The 14,372-nt window shown below is 43.6% G+C and overlaps 1 protein-coding gene across 5 annotated transcripts in view; it reads right to left on the bottom strand.

The window, feature by feature from the left end:
• The window catches only part of KIF13A (kinesin family member 13A), a 233,685-nt gene that overhangs the window by 18,545 nt on the left and 200,768 nt on the right, over positions 1-14,372 (bottom strand). For 3 of the 5 annotated variants that reach the window (XM_025383017.1, XM_025383018.1, XM_025383016.1), the window contains exons 26-34: positions 14,148-14,186; positions 12,051-12,150; positions 9,802-9,928; positions 7,650-7,705; positions 4,879-5,003; positions 4,429-4,605; positions 3,590-3,682; positions 2,979-3,131; positions 993-1,070 (exon numbers count right to left, since the gene is read on the bottom strand). In XM_025383017.1, coding sequence (XP_025238802.1) covers positions 993-1,070; positions 2,979-3,131; positions 3,590-3,682; positions 4,429-4,605; positions 4,879-5,003; positions 7,650-7,705; positions 9,802-9,928; positions 12,051-12,150; positions 14,148-14,186 — 948 coding nt within the window. The remainder of the gene's footprint in view (positions 1-992; positions 1,071-2,978; positions 3,132-3,589; positions 3,683-4,428; positions 4,606-4,878; positions 5,004-7,649; positions 7,706-9,801; positions 9,929-12,050; positions 12,151-14,147; positions 14,187-14,372) is intronic. The other 2 variants (XM_025383020.1, XM_025383019.1) reach the window with 1 other exon arrangement.

Raw genomic sequence — 14,372 nt, forward strand, 5'->3', positions numbered from 1 at the left:
TTTTTTTTGAGACGGAGTCTTGCTCTGTCACCCAGGCTGGAGTGCAGTGGCCGGATCTCAGCTCACTGCAAGCTCCGCCTCCCGGGTTTACGCCATTCTCCGGCCTCAGCCTCCCGAGTAGCTGGGACTACAGGCGCCCGCCACCTCGCCCGGCTAGTTTTTTGTATTTCTTAATAGAGACGGGGTTTCACCGTGTTAGCCAGGATGGTCTCGATCTCCTGACCTCGTGATCCGCCCGTCTCGGCCTCCCAAAGTGCTGGGATTACAGGCTTGAGCCACCGCGCCCGGCATCTATTTCTAATAAACGCATTGTGGTCAGAAGAAGTAATCTGTGTGATAAAGATTACTGGGATTTGCTCTGTAGCCCACTGGAGGACAATTTTTGTAAGTGGTCATCATGTTTAAAATAATTTTCTGGCAATTCTGGAGAACAGGAGGCAAATAAGCCTATGGTTTTCCTTGGAAAGACCTTACTTCTACTCAGCTGCTTCTGGGAAGCGGCTGCTTTGAAGTGGTCCATGCACTAATCTGTCTCTGTGACAGTGTCCCCCCCTGCTAGAATCAGTTTCTGTCAATTGGATTTTCTAGATGAACTGGTTGAGAAGAATAATCAAAATGGTCAAAGGAACAACTAGGCACTCCAAGAGTGCCTACATGCAGCTGACCCTGGCACAGCCAGCATCCAGGGACTCAGCTGCCAGGATTCATAGCTGACTCCACCATCTCTAACCAACTAAACTCAATTTATATCTTAAGGAACTTCTTTCAAGGAGATAACTTGCTGAACAGGAATTCATAAGATTGAACAAATGGCTCAGTCTTAGACAACTGTGCTCCCTGGTGTGCGTCCCTGGTACAGAGAAGCAGGCTACACTTCGGGATGCCCACACCAGGGCCATAAGCTCTATTGCCACTGTGTGAACCCCACCTTCCCCCACCCCAGAGCCTGAGACATGTCACATAGGAGCAGATCCTTGGCAGGATGCACTTACGTTATGAACATTTGGTGTACTGAGGCTCCTCCGAATGTGCCGGGCTTTGGTGGAAAGTGCTTCCTTGACTGTGACGGCCTGTAAACACAATAATTTGAAAATAACACTTTTTTTTTTTTCTTCCAGAGATGGAGTCTCACTCTGTTGCCCAGGCTGGAGTGCAGTGATGCGATCTCAGCTCACTGAAACCTCCGCCTCCCAGGTTCGAGCAATTCTCCTGCCTCAGCCTCCCGAGTAGCTGGGACTACAGGCGCACACCACCACACTTGGCTAATTTTTTTTTTTTTTTTTTGTATTTTAGTAGAGACGAGGTTTCACTGTGTTGCCCAGGCTGGTCTCGAACTCCTGAGCTCAGGCAGTCTGCCCACATCGGCCTCCCAAAGTGTTAGTATTACAGGCATGAGCCACCGCACCCGGCCATTACTTTATGTTTTATTCTAATTATAAAAGTAACATATATTTATAGATTTAAATATAGACTACATCAGTTCTATATACACACACATTTATAAAACTGAAATATTATTTTACCCATTTATTATTATTTGCTTAGCAATTTATCAAAAACTTTTTTGAGACAGAGTCTCGCTCTGTTGCTCAGGCTGGAGTGCGGTGGCACAGTCTCGGCTTACTGCAACCTCTGCCTCCCAGATTCAAGCAATTCTCCTGCCTCAACCTCCTGAGTAGCTGGGATTACAGGTGCACGCCACCACACCCGGCTAATTTTTGTATTTTTAGTAGAGACGAGGTTTCACCATGTTGGTCAGGCTGGTCTCAAACTCCTGACCTCGTGATCCACCTGCCTCAGCCTCCCAAAGTGCTGGGATTACAGGCATGCACTATCGCGCCTGGCCTCAAAAACATTTTTTTAAGATAAATAAAACTGCAGGGTGTGGTGGTTCACGTCTGTAATTCCAGCACTTTGGGAGGCTGAGGCAGGTGGATCACTGAGGCAGGTGGATCACAGACAGGAGTTTGAGACCAGCTGGCCAACATGGTAAAACCCCGTCTCTACTAAAAAATACAAAAATTAGCTGGGCGTGGTGGCGGGTGTCTGTGGTTCCATCTCTCTGGAAGGCTGAGGCACTACAGTTGCTTGAACCTGGGAGGCAGAGGTTGCAGTGAGCTGAGATCGCGCTACTGCACTCCAGCCTGTGCGACAGAGCAAGATTCTGTCTCAAAAATAAACAAACAAGTAAATAAAACCAGGAAAACAGCAGAATGAAAGATATTTATGTTGTGAAATTTTTATACAGGTGGACAGAGAAATGTAGAAGAGGTACCTCTAACCATATATCTAATTTGCAAAATGACAATGAAGTGTGATGCTGTTTGTATTTTGCTCATGCAGCAATTCAGGTGGGATTTCCACTAAGGGAAGATTTTTCTGACAGATGCCAATTACATTCCTCCTATTAATCAACACCCACCCCCCATAATGTCAACTACTGCTCCTATGAAATGACATATCTTGTCTTATAGTTCCATTACTTAGTGTATTATTTTCTCTTGAATGTCCTGTTGTCACCTCAAAAGTTAAGTCAGGTCTAAAAATCAGGGAGACAGTAATAGTCTGTGGTTAAGCATATGCCCTTTGGAGTCAAGCTGTTTGGCTTTACATCTGACTTTGTACCCCTTCCTAGCTGTGGAACCATGGGTGAGCTAGCTAACTTCTGTCAGCCTCAATTCTGTCATTTGAAAATGGGGATTTCAACAGTACTTACCTCAGGGGGTTATCTTGAAGATTAAATGAAATAATATATCTAAATTGCTCAGGCTCAGTGCTTGGCAAGTAGGGAGTATTCAATAAAAGTTAGTCACTATTTTTATTTTGGTTACTATTTTGCCAGAGTCCTTTCAACAGAGATGGCTCAAGTGCTCCTTCTCTGATAGATTTAGTGAGGTATTTGGTAAGTAAATTCATATCTGTCCACTGGGGGTGAAGGCTGGTGATTTCATTCTCGGTCCAGATATTCAGTTACTTGCCTGCCGGAGCCGTTCAAGACTCAGAATGTTTTCCACCTGCAGCACACCTCGAGTATACTTCTCAATGTACGTCTCCCCATCTGACGTGCCTTCGTTTTCACTCCTTGCTGCCAGGAGAGCCAGCGTTTCCCGGTCTTCTATCTCCTCAGTTGCCTAAAAGGACAGGAAGGAAATGACAATACTTTGATGTGAACAATGTTTTCATCCAAAGTGTGGTAAGAAAATGTTTTAGAAATCTGGAGAATGAACACATTCTCCATTATTTAGATATTGATATTTTTTAATATATATAATTTTTTTTTTTTTTTTGAGACAGAGTTTCGCTCTTGTTGCCCAGACTGAAGTGCAAAGGCGCGATCTCAGCTCACCACAACCTCTGCCTCCCAAGTTCAAGCGATTCTCCTGTCTCAGCCTTCCTGAGTAGCTGGGATTACGGCATGTGCCACCACACCCGGCTAATTTTGTATGTTTAGTAGAGACACGATTTCTCCATGTTGGTCAGGCTGGTCTTGAACTCCCGACCTCAGATGATCCACCCGCCTCGGCCTCTCAAAGTGCTGGGATTACAGACACGAGCCACCGCGCCCGGCCTAAAGTAGCATATATTTTACCTTTGGTATATTGGATACTATTTCATAGGTTACACCACAGGAATAAAAAATATTTTTCAGGGATATTCTCCTCTTCAAACTCTGCGTGAAACTCTGGTAGGAAAAAAAAAAAAAAAAAAGCTGGATTAAGCTATGTAACAAAGGTAAGTTATTTCGTATTTTACAAATTGTAAAAGCATTACCAGTTAATATGTTTTTGATATGCACAATAATCAGCATACAACAGAAAAAAACTGAAGCTAAGAATCCCTGTCTCCAACCCCAAGGGACACTAACGTCCAGCTGTTAGTTGGGAATTCGACTACAGAATCTGTAGCATGTTCAGGATTTCTGTGGTTGCTTCTCTCTCCCATCTGCTGCCTTCCTGTGATCTCTCCAGGGTTTAATCAGTCTTTCCTGAGATGGCTAGAACAACACTGGAGAGGATCAGTTTCACTGACAGAACCTCTGAGATGGCATCCGTCAAAGCAGTAGGATAGGGATTTGTTTGGAGTCTGCCTTTTGTCCTGGTTTTGTCACTCACCTGCCTGGACCTGGCACTTAATCTCTCAGCCTCCGTTTTTCTACTTTTCAAACAGTGAAATATCACAGCTTCACCGCCTGGTAGGATTATACCTCTCCAATCAGTCAAGGTGAGAATGCCCTTACTGGATGACATTGACCTCTGCTATCCTAATGCCCACTATCTTGGATAAATGAGAATCAGACTCTAACTCGGCCAGGATGGTCATGTTTTGCACATCCCCTACATTAGCACCAAAAAACACTGCTTTGTGCTAGACAGGGGGAAAAAACTTTGAGCTCAGAGCCAGAATGGCAGAATCAGGCCCTGTTATTACCTGTTTGTTGTAAATATTGGCTGCAATCCGTTTTCGTAATACTAACTCCATAGCAGCAGGGTGGCTGAGTTGAACTGTGGTTTTCACAATTAGGTAAATCCTTTCATTCTGTGGTGTGACCCTATTCAAGTGAACAGAATCATGCACCGAGGAATCCCAAGAGGCTGTGGCTGAAACCTACGAGTGAGGGAATGATGAAGAGACGGAAACAAGACACAGGTCAGCCGTAGCAGTTTTACAGGGCATACAAGAGAAAGAAAATAAATTCAAATCACTGTAATCAAATATATTTCTTTCCTCACCTTTTTAAAACAGCAACACAAATGTTCTGTTTTTTAAAGGCCCCAGTCTTTCTCCCCAAAGCAAACTATAGCAGTTGAGTGGGAAAGCAGGCCCACAGGCTTCTGTGCTAATCTGAAGCCTTTTAAGAGAAACATGGAGGTGAATTACCTCATCATCACTGTGCTTTATGATGGGCAGGTAGAAAAATTGGCTGCCATGCTCCTTGGGCAGAATGGAGTTCACGCCGGACGCATGGGGGCCGACAAGCTGCTCATTGGCACTGAGGTCATCCGCTAACCACATCAGGGGCACAGAAAAAACAGTAGGGGAAAGTCAGTTTTTCAGCAAACACCAAAAATTTAAATATATGCTTTTTACAGTTGACGTTTTTTGTGTTTGTTTTGTTTTGTTTTGTTTTTGAGACGGAGTCTTGTTGTGTTGCCCAGGCTGGAGTGCAGTGGCGTGATCTTGGCTCACTGCAAGCTTCACCTCCAGGGTTCACACCATTCTCTTGCCTCAGCCTCCCGAGTAGCTGGGACTACAGGTGCCCACTACCATGCCCAGCTAATTTTTTTTTGTATTTTTTTAGTAGAGACGAGGTTTCACCGTGTTAGCCAGGATGGTCTCGATCTCCTGACCTCGTGATCCACCCGCCTCGGCCTCCCAACGTGCTGGGATCATAGGCATGAGCCACTGCGCCCAGCCTACAGTTGACGTTTACACATAACACATCTTTACTTTTTCTTTCATTCCTTATCCTGCAGCTGAAATAGAGACTCCAAGACTCACAACAGTTTTTTTTCTTTTTTAAAAATTATTATGTTTAATAGAGATGAGGTCTTACTATGTTGTCCAGTCTGGTCTTGAACTCCTAGACTCAATGCATCTTCCTGCCTTGGCTTCCCGATGTGCTGGGATTACAGTTGTGAGCCACTGTACTTGGCTTTTTTTTGAGACAAGGTCTTGCTCTGTTGCTGATGCTTGAGTGCATGGCCTGATCATAGCTCACTGCAGCCTTGAACTTCTGGGCTCAAGAGATCCTCCCGCCTCAGCCTCCTGAGTAGCTAGTACTGCAGGTACACACCACTATGCCTGGCTATTCTGTAAAATTTTTTGTAGGGATGCAGTCCAGCTTTGTTGCCCAGGCTGGTTTCCGACTCCTGGACTCAAGCAGTCCTCCTGCCTTGGCCTCCCAAAGCCCTGGGATTACAGGCATGAGCTCACCATGCCCCACAGCTTTTATTCTTTTTTATTTTGAGACAGAGTCTCACTCTGTCGCCCAGGTTGGAGTGCAGTGGCGCAATCTCGGCTCACTGCAACCTCCGCCTCCCAAGTTCAAGCGATTCTCCTGCCTCAGCTTCCCAAGTAGCTGGGACTACAGGTGTGCACCACCACGCCCAGCTAATTTTTGTATTTTTAGTAGAGATGGGGTTTCACCACATTGGCCACGATGGTCTCCATCTCTTGAACTCGTGATCCACCTGTCTCAGCCTCCCAAAGTGCTGGGATTACAGGCATGAGCCAACGCGCCTGGCCGCTTTTATTCTTCAAAAATACAATAGGAGCCAAAAAGTTGCCTTGTGAGTCTCCTATAAGACGGAATGACTATATTCTATTGTTGTCCTAGGTACAAATATATTCATTAAACACACCTTGGAGGCTGGGCGCGGTGGCTCACGCCTGTAATCCCAGAACTTTGGGAGGCCAAGGTGGGTGGATCACAAGGTCAGGAGTGTAAGACAAGCCTGGCCAAGATGGTGAAACCCCGTCTCTATTAAAAATACAAAAATTGGCCGGGCGTGGTCGTGGGTGCCTGTAATCCCAGCTACTTGGGAGGCTGAAGCAGAAAATTGCTTGAACACAGGAGGCGGAGGTTGCAGTGAGCTGAGATCACGCCACTGCACTCCAGCCTGGGTGACAGAGTGAGACTCTGTCTCAAAAAAACCTAAACAAAACAAATCTTAGAATTTTGCTGCTTTCTGATGTCAATTCCTCCTGTAAACTGTTTGGTTTGTTATCCTACTTAATAACTTACTATAAATTAGAGATTTTAGCAGTTAAATTACCTATTTAAATCAAAGTTCTGAGCACTGGGAGAAATATGAAGATTATCTTCTTCCAACGTCCTATCCAATATGGGGTTTACCCTTCACAAATCTCTGTAAATGGCCAACTAGTCTTTGTTTATATACCTCCCAAGACAGAGAACTCACTATCTTATGAGGCATACATTCAACATCTAGGCTTTAAAAAGAAAAAATTCTTCATATGAAGAGCCAAAGCCACCCTCCCTGTGTCTTCCATCCATTAGTGGGCTTCCTTCTAGAACAGAGGTTTTCAGGCTGTGTTTTGAGGAGCCCTAGGGCCCTGCCAAAGGATGTACCAGGAGCTTGCCCACCGCAAACTCAGCAGCTCTGCGGTTGTTTTCTACACGTGGGGTTCCGGTTAATATTTCGTCTAGAAAAGGATTGCTCCGCTAAAGCACGTTGGAAACCATTGTTCTAGACTTGCCCAGGTTCCATGTAATTGCAGTATGAAGGACAACCCTGAAGGCAGCGTTATAGTGTGATCATTTCTGCCATCAAAACTGTTTGAGGAGAGTTAAGAACACTAGTCAGAAATGCAGACTAATAGGCCCTTGCCAAGCCTAAAGACTCAGAATCTCTGGGGGTGATTACTTTCCAGGGTAATTTCTATGTCCGCTGTTTCAGAGCAACTGTGTTAATGCTCTTGTATGCAGTTCTCAATCACCCTATGTGCTCTTTTTAAAATTATCCACATAATCATGCTTACGTACATTTAATTAGAACAAAAATGTCACCTAATTTGGCACATGAATGATTAGAAGAGTGATTTAAGGATCAAAATAAGGTGAGTCTGAATAGATTACAAACCTTAATTAAATACAATAATCCCTGTGACTTTAAGTGTCTACTTACCATTCAAATCGAGGAAAAGAACTGGTATGTGGGTTTCCATTCCAGGAGGTGGGATCCTAAATTTAATAACAACATTTAATCATAACAAAATATGTATTTTACATCTTGTTAGCTGATAAAACACCGCAGAGCCGTGGAAGCAAAGAGAACCATGGTGGAGATGCAGTTTCCACTAATGAAATACTTTCATATTTCTTGACTTCCCTGTAGACATAAATCATGGGAATTATATGACTTACACAAAAGAACTTCCAGTTATATGAGTTACATGCAATTAATTGAAACAAAGATTATTTTAAGCCTTTCTAAAAATAATTCCCGTGAGAGGGAAAGGGAAGGGGGATGTTATTAGGGTGGTAACAGGACAGGATCAGAGCCTAGAAGAAGTAAACAAAAGCTGAAAGGAGGATAGAATGAAAGATGTGTGAAAGGAGGTAGGGTTGTGTACAGAAGAGACCAAGCAGTGTTTTATCAAAAACTGGACCAGGGATGGGCATGGTGGCTCATGCCTGTAATCCCAGCACTTTGGGAGGCCAAGGCAGGAGGATGGTTTGAGGACAAGAGTTCAAGACCAGTCTGGGCAACACAGGGAGACCTTGTCTCTATAATAAAAACAAAAACAACAAAAAACACTAGCTGGGTGTGGTGGTACAAGCCTGTGGTCCCAGCTACTTGGGAGGTGGGAGGATGGCTTGAACCTGGGAGATGGAGGTTGCAGTGCACTGAGATCGTGCCACTGTACTCCAGCCTGGGAAACAGACCCTGCCTCAAAAAAATAAAAAACAAACAAAAAACCCCAACTTGCCCAGCTGCAATAGAACCGCCTCAGAGGCCTCTGAAAGTGAAGAGTCCCTTTAGAAATGCAAATTCCTGGCTGGGCGCGGTGGCTCACGCCTGTAATCCCAGCACTTTGGGAGGCCGAGATGGGCGGATCACGAGGTCAGGAGATCGAGACCATCCTGGTGAACACGGTGAAACCCCGTCTCTACTAAAAATACAAAAATTAGCCGGGCACGGTGGCGGCCGCCTGTAGTCCCAGCTACTTGGGAGGCTGAGGCAGGAGAATGGCGTGAACCCGGGAGGCGGAACTTGCAGTGAGTGGAGATCTCAGCGACAGAGTGAGACTCCGTCTCAAAAAAAAAAAAGCAAATTCTTACTTAAAAAAATAAAAAAAGAAGAGTCGCAGGTCCTTCCTTTCTCTTCTGAATCAAAATAACTAGGGATGACACCCAGGCCTACATGTTACAAACACTCAAGATGATCTGAAGTTTCAAAACACTTTATACCAGAGAGACTGAAGTAGGGAGAAGAACTGTCTAGAGAGGGTTTTGAGGGCCAGAACAAGATTGGGGTGAGCAGGCTGTCCATAAGAAGTGGCTGGTAGAATTACTGCAAGAGACCTACAGGATTCCAGCATAACAGCAGGAACTGCAGGGAGAAACATCAGGTTATAAATTATGTGCCTGCAGATTCAGTTTCTAGTTTCAGAAAATAGACCACGAAATTGATTACATTTCCGTTTATCATTAGAGATGCGGGTATTGTCACTAATGTTCCTATGCCTGTTCAAAAAAGACTATCTGGGCATGTACATTCTGTGTTCAAAAGGAATCTGATTTCTCTTAAATGCCCTGGATATATAATAATAAAAATGAGAATGAGAATAAGCAGCATCAGCTAGGATTTAACAAATGGGTATGAAAAGTATTTTATACACATTATAATATATAAGATAATATTATCATATATAAGGTATTTTATATACATTATCTCTAATTCTCACAGTACTACCAAAAAGACAGCTCCACTAATGTATTTTCTGCCCTCTTCAAATACTTTCTAGCCAAGATAAAAGAGTTTCTGGAGATCAGGGAACAATGTCCAAGTTGCTTATGCAGAGGAATAGAGGAGTGGGATATGTGATTCCTGGCCAGGTAATCAATGCTCTCTGGCTTCCTGTGGGAGAAAGTTGGCTTCAATGGGGAAGGAAAAAAGGGATGGAAGCACTAGAGATGAGTGGACATTCCCTAAGCAGTTCAGCTGGTTGGCATTTTCTGTGACAATCCTGGAAAGTCTCTTGCATGGCTCTTGCCACAGGCGACCTATACCATTTCATCTCCCTCGGTCTGCACAGAAGGGAGGGCAGCCTTACCAGTCGGCAGGTGCCCCAGGAATCCCACTGCCTGGGGCCGGCACCAGTACAGCATTCCTTTCCTCGGTCAGCCCTACCCACTGCTCCACAAGCTGGGCTTCCCGCTCCACATCGTCCTCTGTTTTCTCTGCAGAAAAAAATGAGGGGATCAATGCCAACAAGAGAGAAAGTATGACTTCTCGATTTATAAGGAACAGATTTTGGCCTGGGCAACATAGTGAGACCCCATCCCTACCAAAAAAAAAAAAAAAGCAATAGTTGGGAAGGGTGGCGGCACGCACGCCTGTAGTCCCAGATACTCGGGCAGCTGAGGTGGGAAGATCACTTGAGTCTGGGAGTTCAAGGCTACAGTGAGCTATCATCACATCACTGTACTAAAGCCTGGAAAACAGACAAGAGACCCTGTCTCAAAAAACAAGCAAACAAAACAATAAAGAGATTTCATTCAGTGCTATCTGTAAGTGGCTTAAACATCCACTATGTCCCTAAAATGGATATGAGTTTTTGAAGTTCAAGCAAGAGCATATATAGGGAGCTGAGAGGGGCTGTGACACCAATTTAAGGAACCATAAGTCAGAAATAGCAGAAAGGGCATTGGAAAAGCAATTACGAGACTTAGGTTATTTTGCTGGTTCTGTAACTTGGGGAAGTTATCCAACAGATGAGTCTCCCTAACCTGTCAAACAGGGATAAAAGAAGTCATGTCTACTTCATGTACTTGCTGGAAGGATCAAATGAAATATGGACGTGACACTGCTTTACAGAACTATACATGATGTTACAAAGACAGAGGATTAAAAAACACCATAGGCTGGGCACAGTGGCTCACGGCTGTAACCCCAGTACTTTGGGTGGCCGAGGTGGGCAGATCTCCTGAGGTCAGGAGTTCGAAACCAGCCTGACCAATATGGTAAAACCCTGTCTCCACTAAAAATACAAAAATTAGCCGGGTGTGGTGGCGGGCACCTGTAGTCCCAGCTACTCAGGAGGCTGAGACAGGAGAAACACTTGAACCCGGGAGGAGGAGGTTGCAGTGAGCCAAGATCGTGCCACTGCACTCCAGCCTGGGCGACAGAGCGAGACTCTGTCTCAAAAAAAAAAATAAATAAATAAAAAATAAAAAACCCACCATATTCCTTACTCTGTAAAATCACCTTTATTTTCCTTGAGGCTTACCATGAATGGGATTTTATTTGATACACTTTGAAATCCACTTATTCATAATTCAACTCTGGGGCTCCCTGGGTACAGTCAAAGTGAGTTTTCATTAGCAGCCTGAGCACATACACAAGGCAACACCACATGTCGAGCCAAGGTGTTTTCCTGAGGGAGACTTTCCGCTAGCTTCTACATGAAATGGATTAACATGCATGATGTGTGTGTTCTTTGCTGCAGAACCAACCACATGAGTGGACCATGATATCTGGATGAGAGACTAAGGATTTTAAGTGCATATTTCTACTATAGAATCCAAGTGGTTACTGCTAGCATAAGCAAGCTGCACCCTTGGAGGTGGGTGGCAGTGAATGGAGCTGCAGGGGCCACCCTGAACCAGCGGAGTGCATGGCAATGGCCCAACAGTGGATAGGTGCTGACCTGCTCATTCAGTTGCTGTATGTCCTAGGTCCTGGTGCCTAAAGTACTTTGTATTGACATACTGGTATTTATCACATTGTGTTCATCAAAATGAAATTTGAATTTGACATTTAATGTCACAGTTTTATGAGATAACTCAGAGTTTTATGAAAATGTATCACTTTCAAATTTGGAGGCTTCTTAAACCAACAATGTATAATATGATTGACTAATGTCTATAACTGTTACAAGTTCACAAAACTAAACAGGCTGGGTACAGTGGCTAACACCTGCAATTCTAGCGGTTTGGGAGGCTGAAGTGGGAGGATCACTTGAGTCCAGGAGTTTGAGACCAGCCTGGGCAACAAAGTGAGACCCCCCCCATCTACAAAACGTTTAAAAATTAGCCGGGTGTGGTAGCTTGTGCCTGTAGTCTCAGCTAGTCAGGAGGCTGAGGCAGGAGGATCTCTTGAGGTCAGGAGTTAGAGGCTGCAGTGAGATATGATCCTGCCACTGCACTCCAGCTTGGGTGACAGAGTGAGACCCTGTCTTAAAACAACAATGACAACAACAAAAATAAGATACTACTGTCCAGTTAGGGGAAGAAAACAACCTACTGCCATTGTGTAAAAGTGAAAAAGATACTCCCCAAAAGAGAGTTTGATCTCACATACCTGTTTTATTGCTGACTTTTTTTATCTGTTCATCCAAGTATTCTCGTCGTTTAATGAGTGCATCTGACCACCTCTCCCTTACGCAGTTTAAGTCTTCTTCCTAACATCAGGGAGGGAAAATACTTTCCTGTAGACTGTACAGACAACGATTTCTTTCTTTCTTTTTTAAAAAGATGTTTAAATTGACTAGGAAATTTTTCATTAGGAAAAGCTATTGAACATTGCTGTGTGATTAATATGCAAGAAAGCAGAGAGGCCTCAATAACACTGCATGTTGATCAAGGATGCTGTTGCCCAGAAATCAGAGCCCCTGGATCTCCACAAGGATAATTACACTTAAAAGCAAGACAAGCTCAAACTATACCAGCTGTCAGATTTTTTTTTTACGATGAGTGTATATATACTTAAATCGTAGCTATTCATTGCAGGATTTGTGATCCCAACAGAAGGACAGCACAAACACAGCCCAAACCAAGTAACAACAAATGGAATGGAAAATGACAGGCATTTTCATAGCTCATAGTTCAGTGGTCATCTGATAACACAGATTTTCTGAAATGCAAAGAGTAGGTCAGCAGAGAACTTTTCAAACTTGCCACAAACATTTTACTTCCAACCACCACCATGAGGCTAACCAAAAATCTCCCATGCAAACCCCAACATGCAGTCAGCCATGCTTTAAGAAATCCCCTAGGCAGTCATTGGACTGCACTGTGAAAAACCTGCCAGGAAGCGCACAAACAGCCGCAGGACGTTAGTCAATGGCACTGCTGAGATTCAAGGGGATACTGATATTTCCCTTAAAGGTTCTTCTTAGTGGAATTATGAGTAGGGAAAGAAAATCCATCAATTCTATTAAAAATGCTCTTTGACTTGCCTAATTCTAGTGTAACACTTAAGACGTTACATCAAGAATAGATACCTTTACCTCTGAAACTTTACCAACAGTGTACCCACATTTTTTTCCCCCTGAGACAGAGTTTCGCTCTTGTTGCCCAGGCTGGAGTGCAGTGGCACAGTCTCGGCTCACTGCAACCTCTGCCTCCCAGGTTTAAGCGATTCTCCTGCCTCAGCCTCCCAAGTAGCTGGGATTACAGGCGCGCACCACCACGCCCAGCTAATTTTTGTATTTTTTCTAAAGACGGGGTTTCACCATGTTGGCCAGGCTGGTCTCGAACTCCTGACCTTGTGATCTGCCCGCCTCGGCCTCCCAAAGTGCTGGGATTACAGGCGTGAGCCACTGCGCCCAGCCACTGTACCCACATTTTACATGTAGGAAGGCACACTGGGAAAACATCATTTGACGATGTGTGTGGAGAATCCGTACAAAGACTGGGCACCAAACCCAGAAAGCTTCATCTTGGTTTGCTGCTTTGACAATTTATACATAACCCCACACTCCATGATATCAGGCCAGTCAGTGCTGACTAGGTATAATCTCAATTTGTACATCTATATATTTTTTCTAGATTTCCAACCAGAAAAGGCTGAGATTTAAATTCTATAGGTTATGGAGAACTAAGTGTTACCCAAATGAGAGAAGAAAGCTGGCTAAACAAAACACAATTATGTGCATAAAATGTCTCCAATTTTCCTATTCAGCGAAAGTCTTGTGAAGTAAAATGGCATATTACAACAATACTAGCTCTTGGATGTAAGGAGCAAAATGCACTTTAGCATAGGAAAGGTAAGAGTCTATCTAAAAGATTATGGATGGATAACTACAACATTTTAAGATCATCCATTTTTTAATTAATTAATTAATTAATTTGTAGGAGACTGGAGTTTTATTATTACTCAAATCAGTCTCCAGATCATCCATTTTAATACAGTGATAATGATATTGCTTAGCAATAAGACAGTAAATCAAGATGGCATAGCAAAAAGGCAGTATTTGGTTACAAATTTTGAACTGACAAGGCAATCTATAGAAATAGTATTGTGTTTGAATACATATAAAGCAAATCAAAAGCAAGTGAAAAACTGCATATTCTCGCTCTAGGGCCCTCCTTCCTCCTCCCTGGCCTCTGCTTTGCGAATGCTGGCAATTAGCAGTAGCTGTGCCCCATGCCACAGGATTGACAGCAGTAGCAATACCTGATAACTATCCATATCATCACCATCCTCATCATCTCTCTGGTAGGAAAAAATAAACACAAAGGACAAGCATTTTGTTTTTTAAACAGCATACAGGGAAAATAATTATTTTAAGCTTAACACACATTAAAATGGACAGCTCACATACATAAGCACAATAAAACACTAAATTGAATCTCAAAAATGGTATACTAAATTTAATTCACTTGTCTATAAAGAATTTTT

Source organism: Theropithecus gelada, chromosome 4 (genome assembly GCF_003255815.1).
Source record: "Theropithecus gelada isolate Dixy chromosome 4, Tgel_1.0, whole genome shotgun sequence".
Classification (NCBI taxonomy): Eukaryota; Metazoa; Chordata; class Mammalia; order Primates; family Cercopithecidae; genus Theropithecus; species Theropithecus gelada.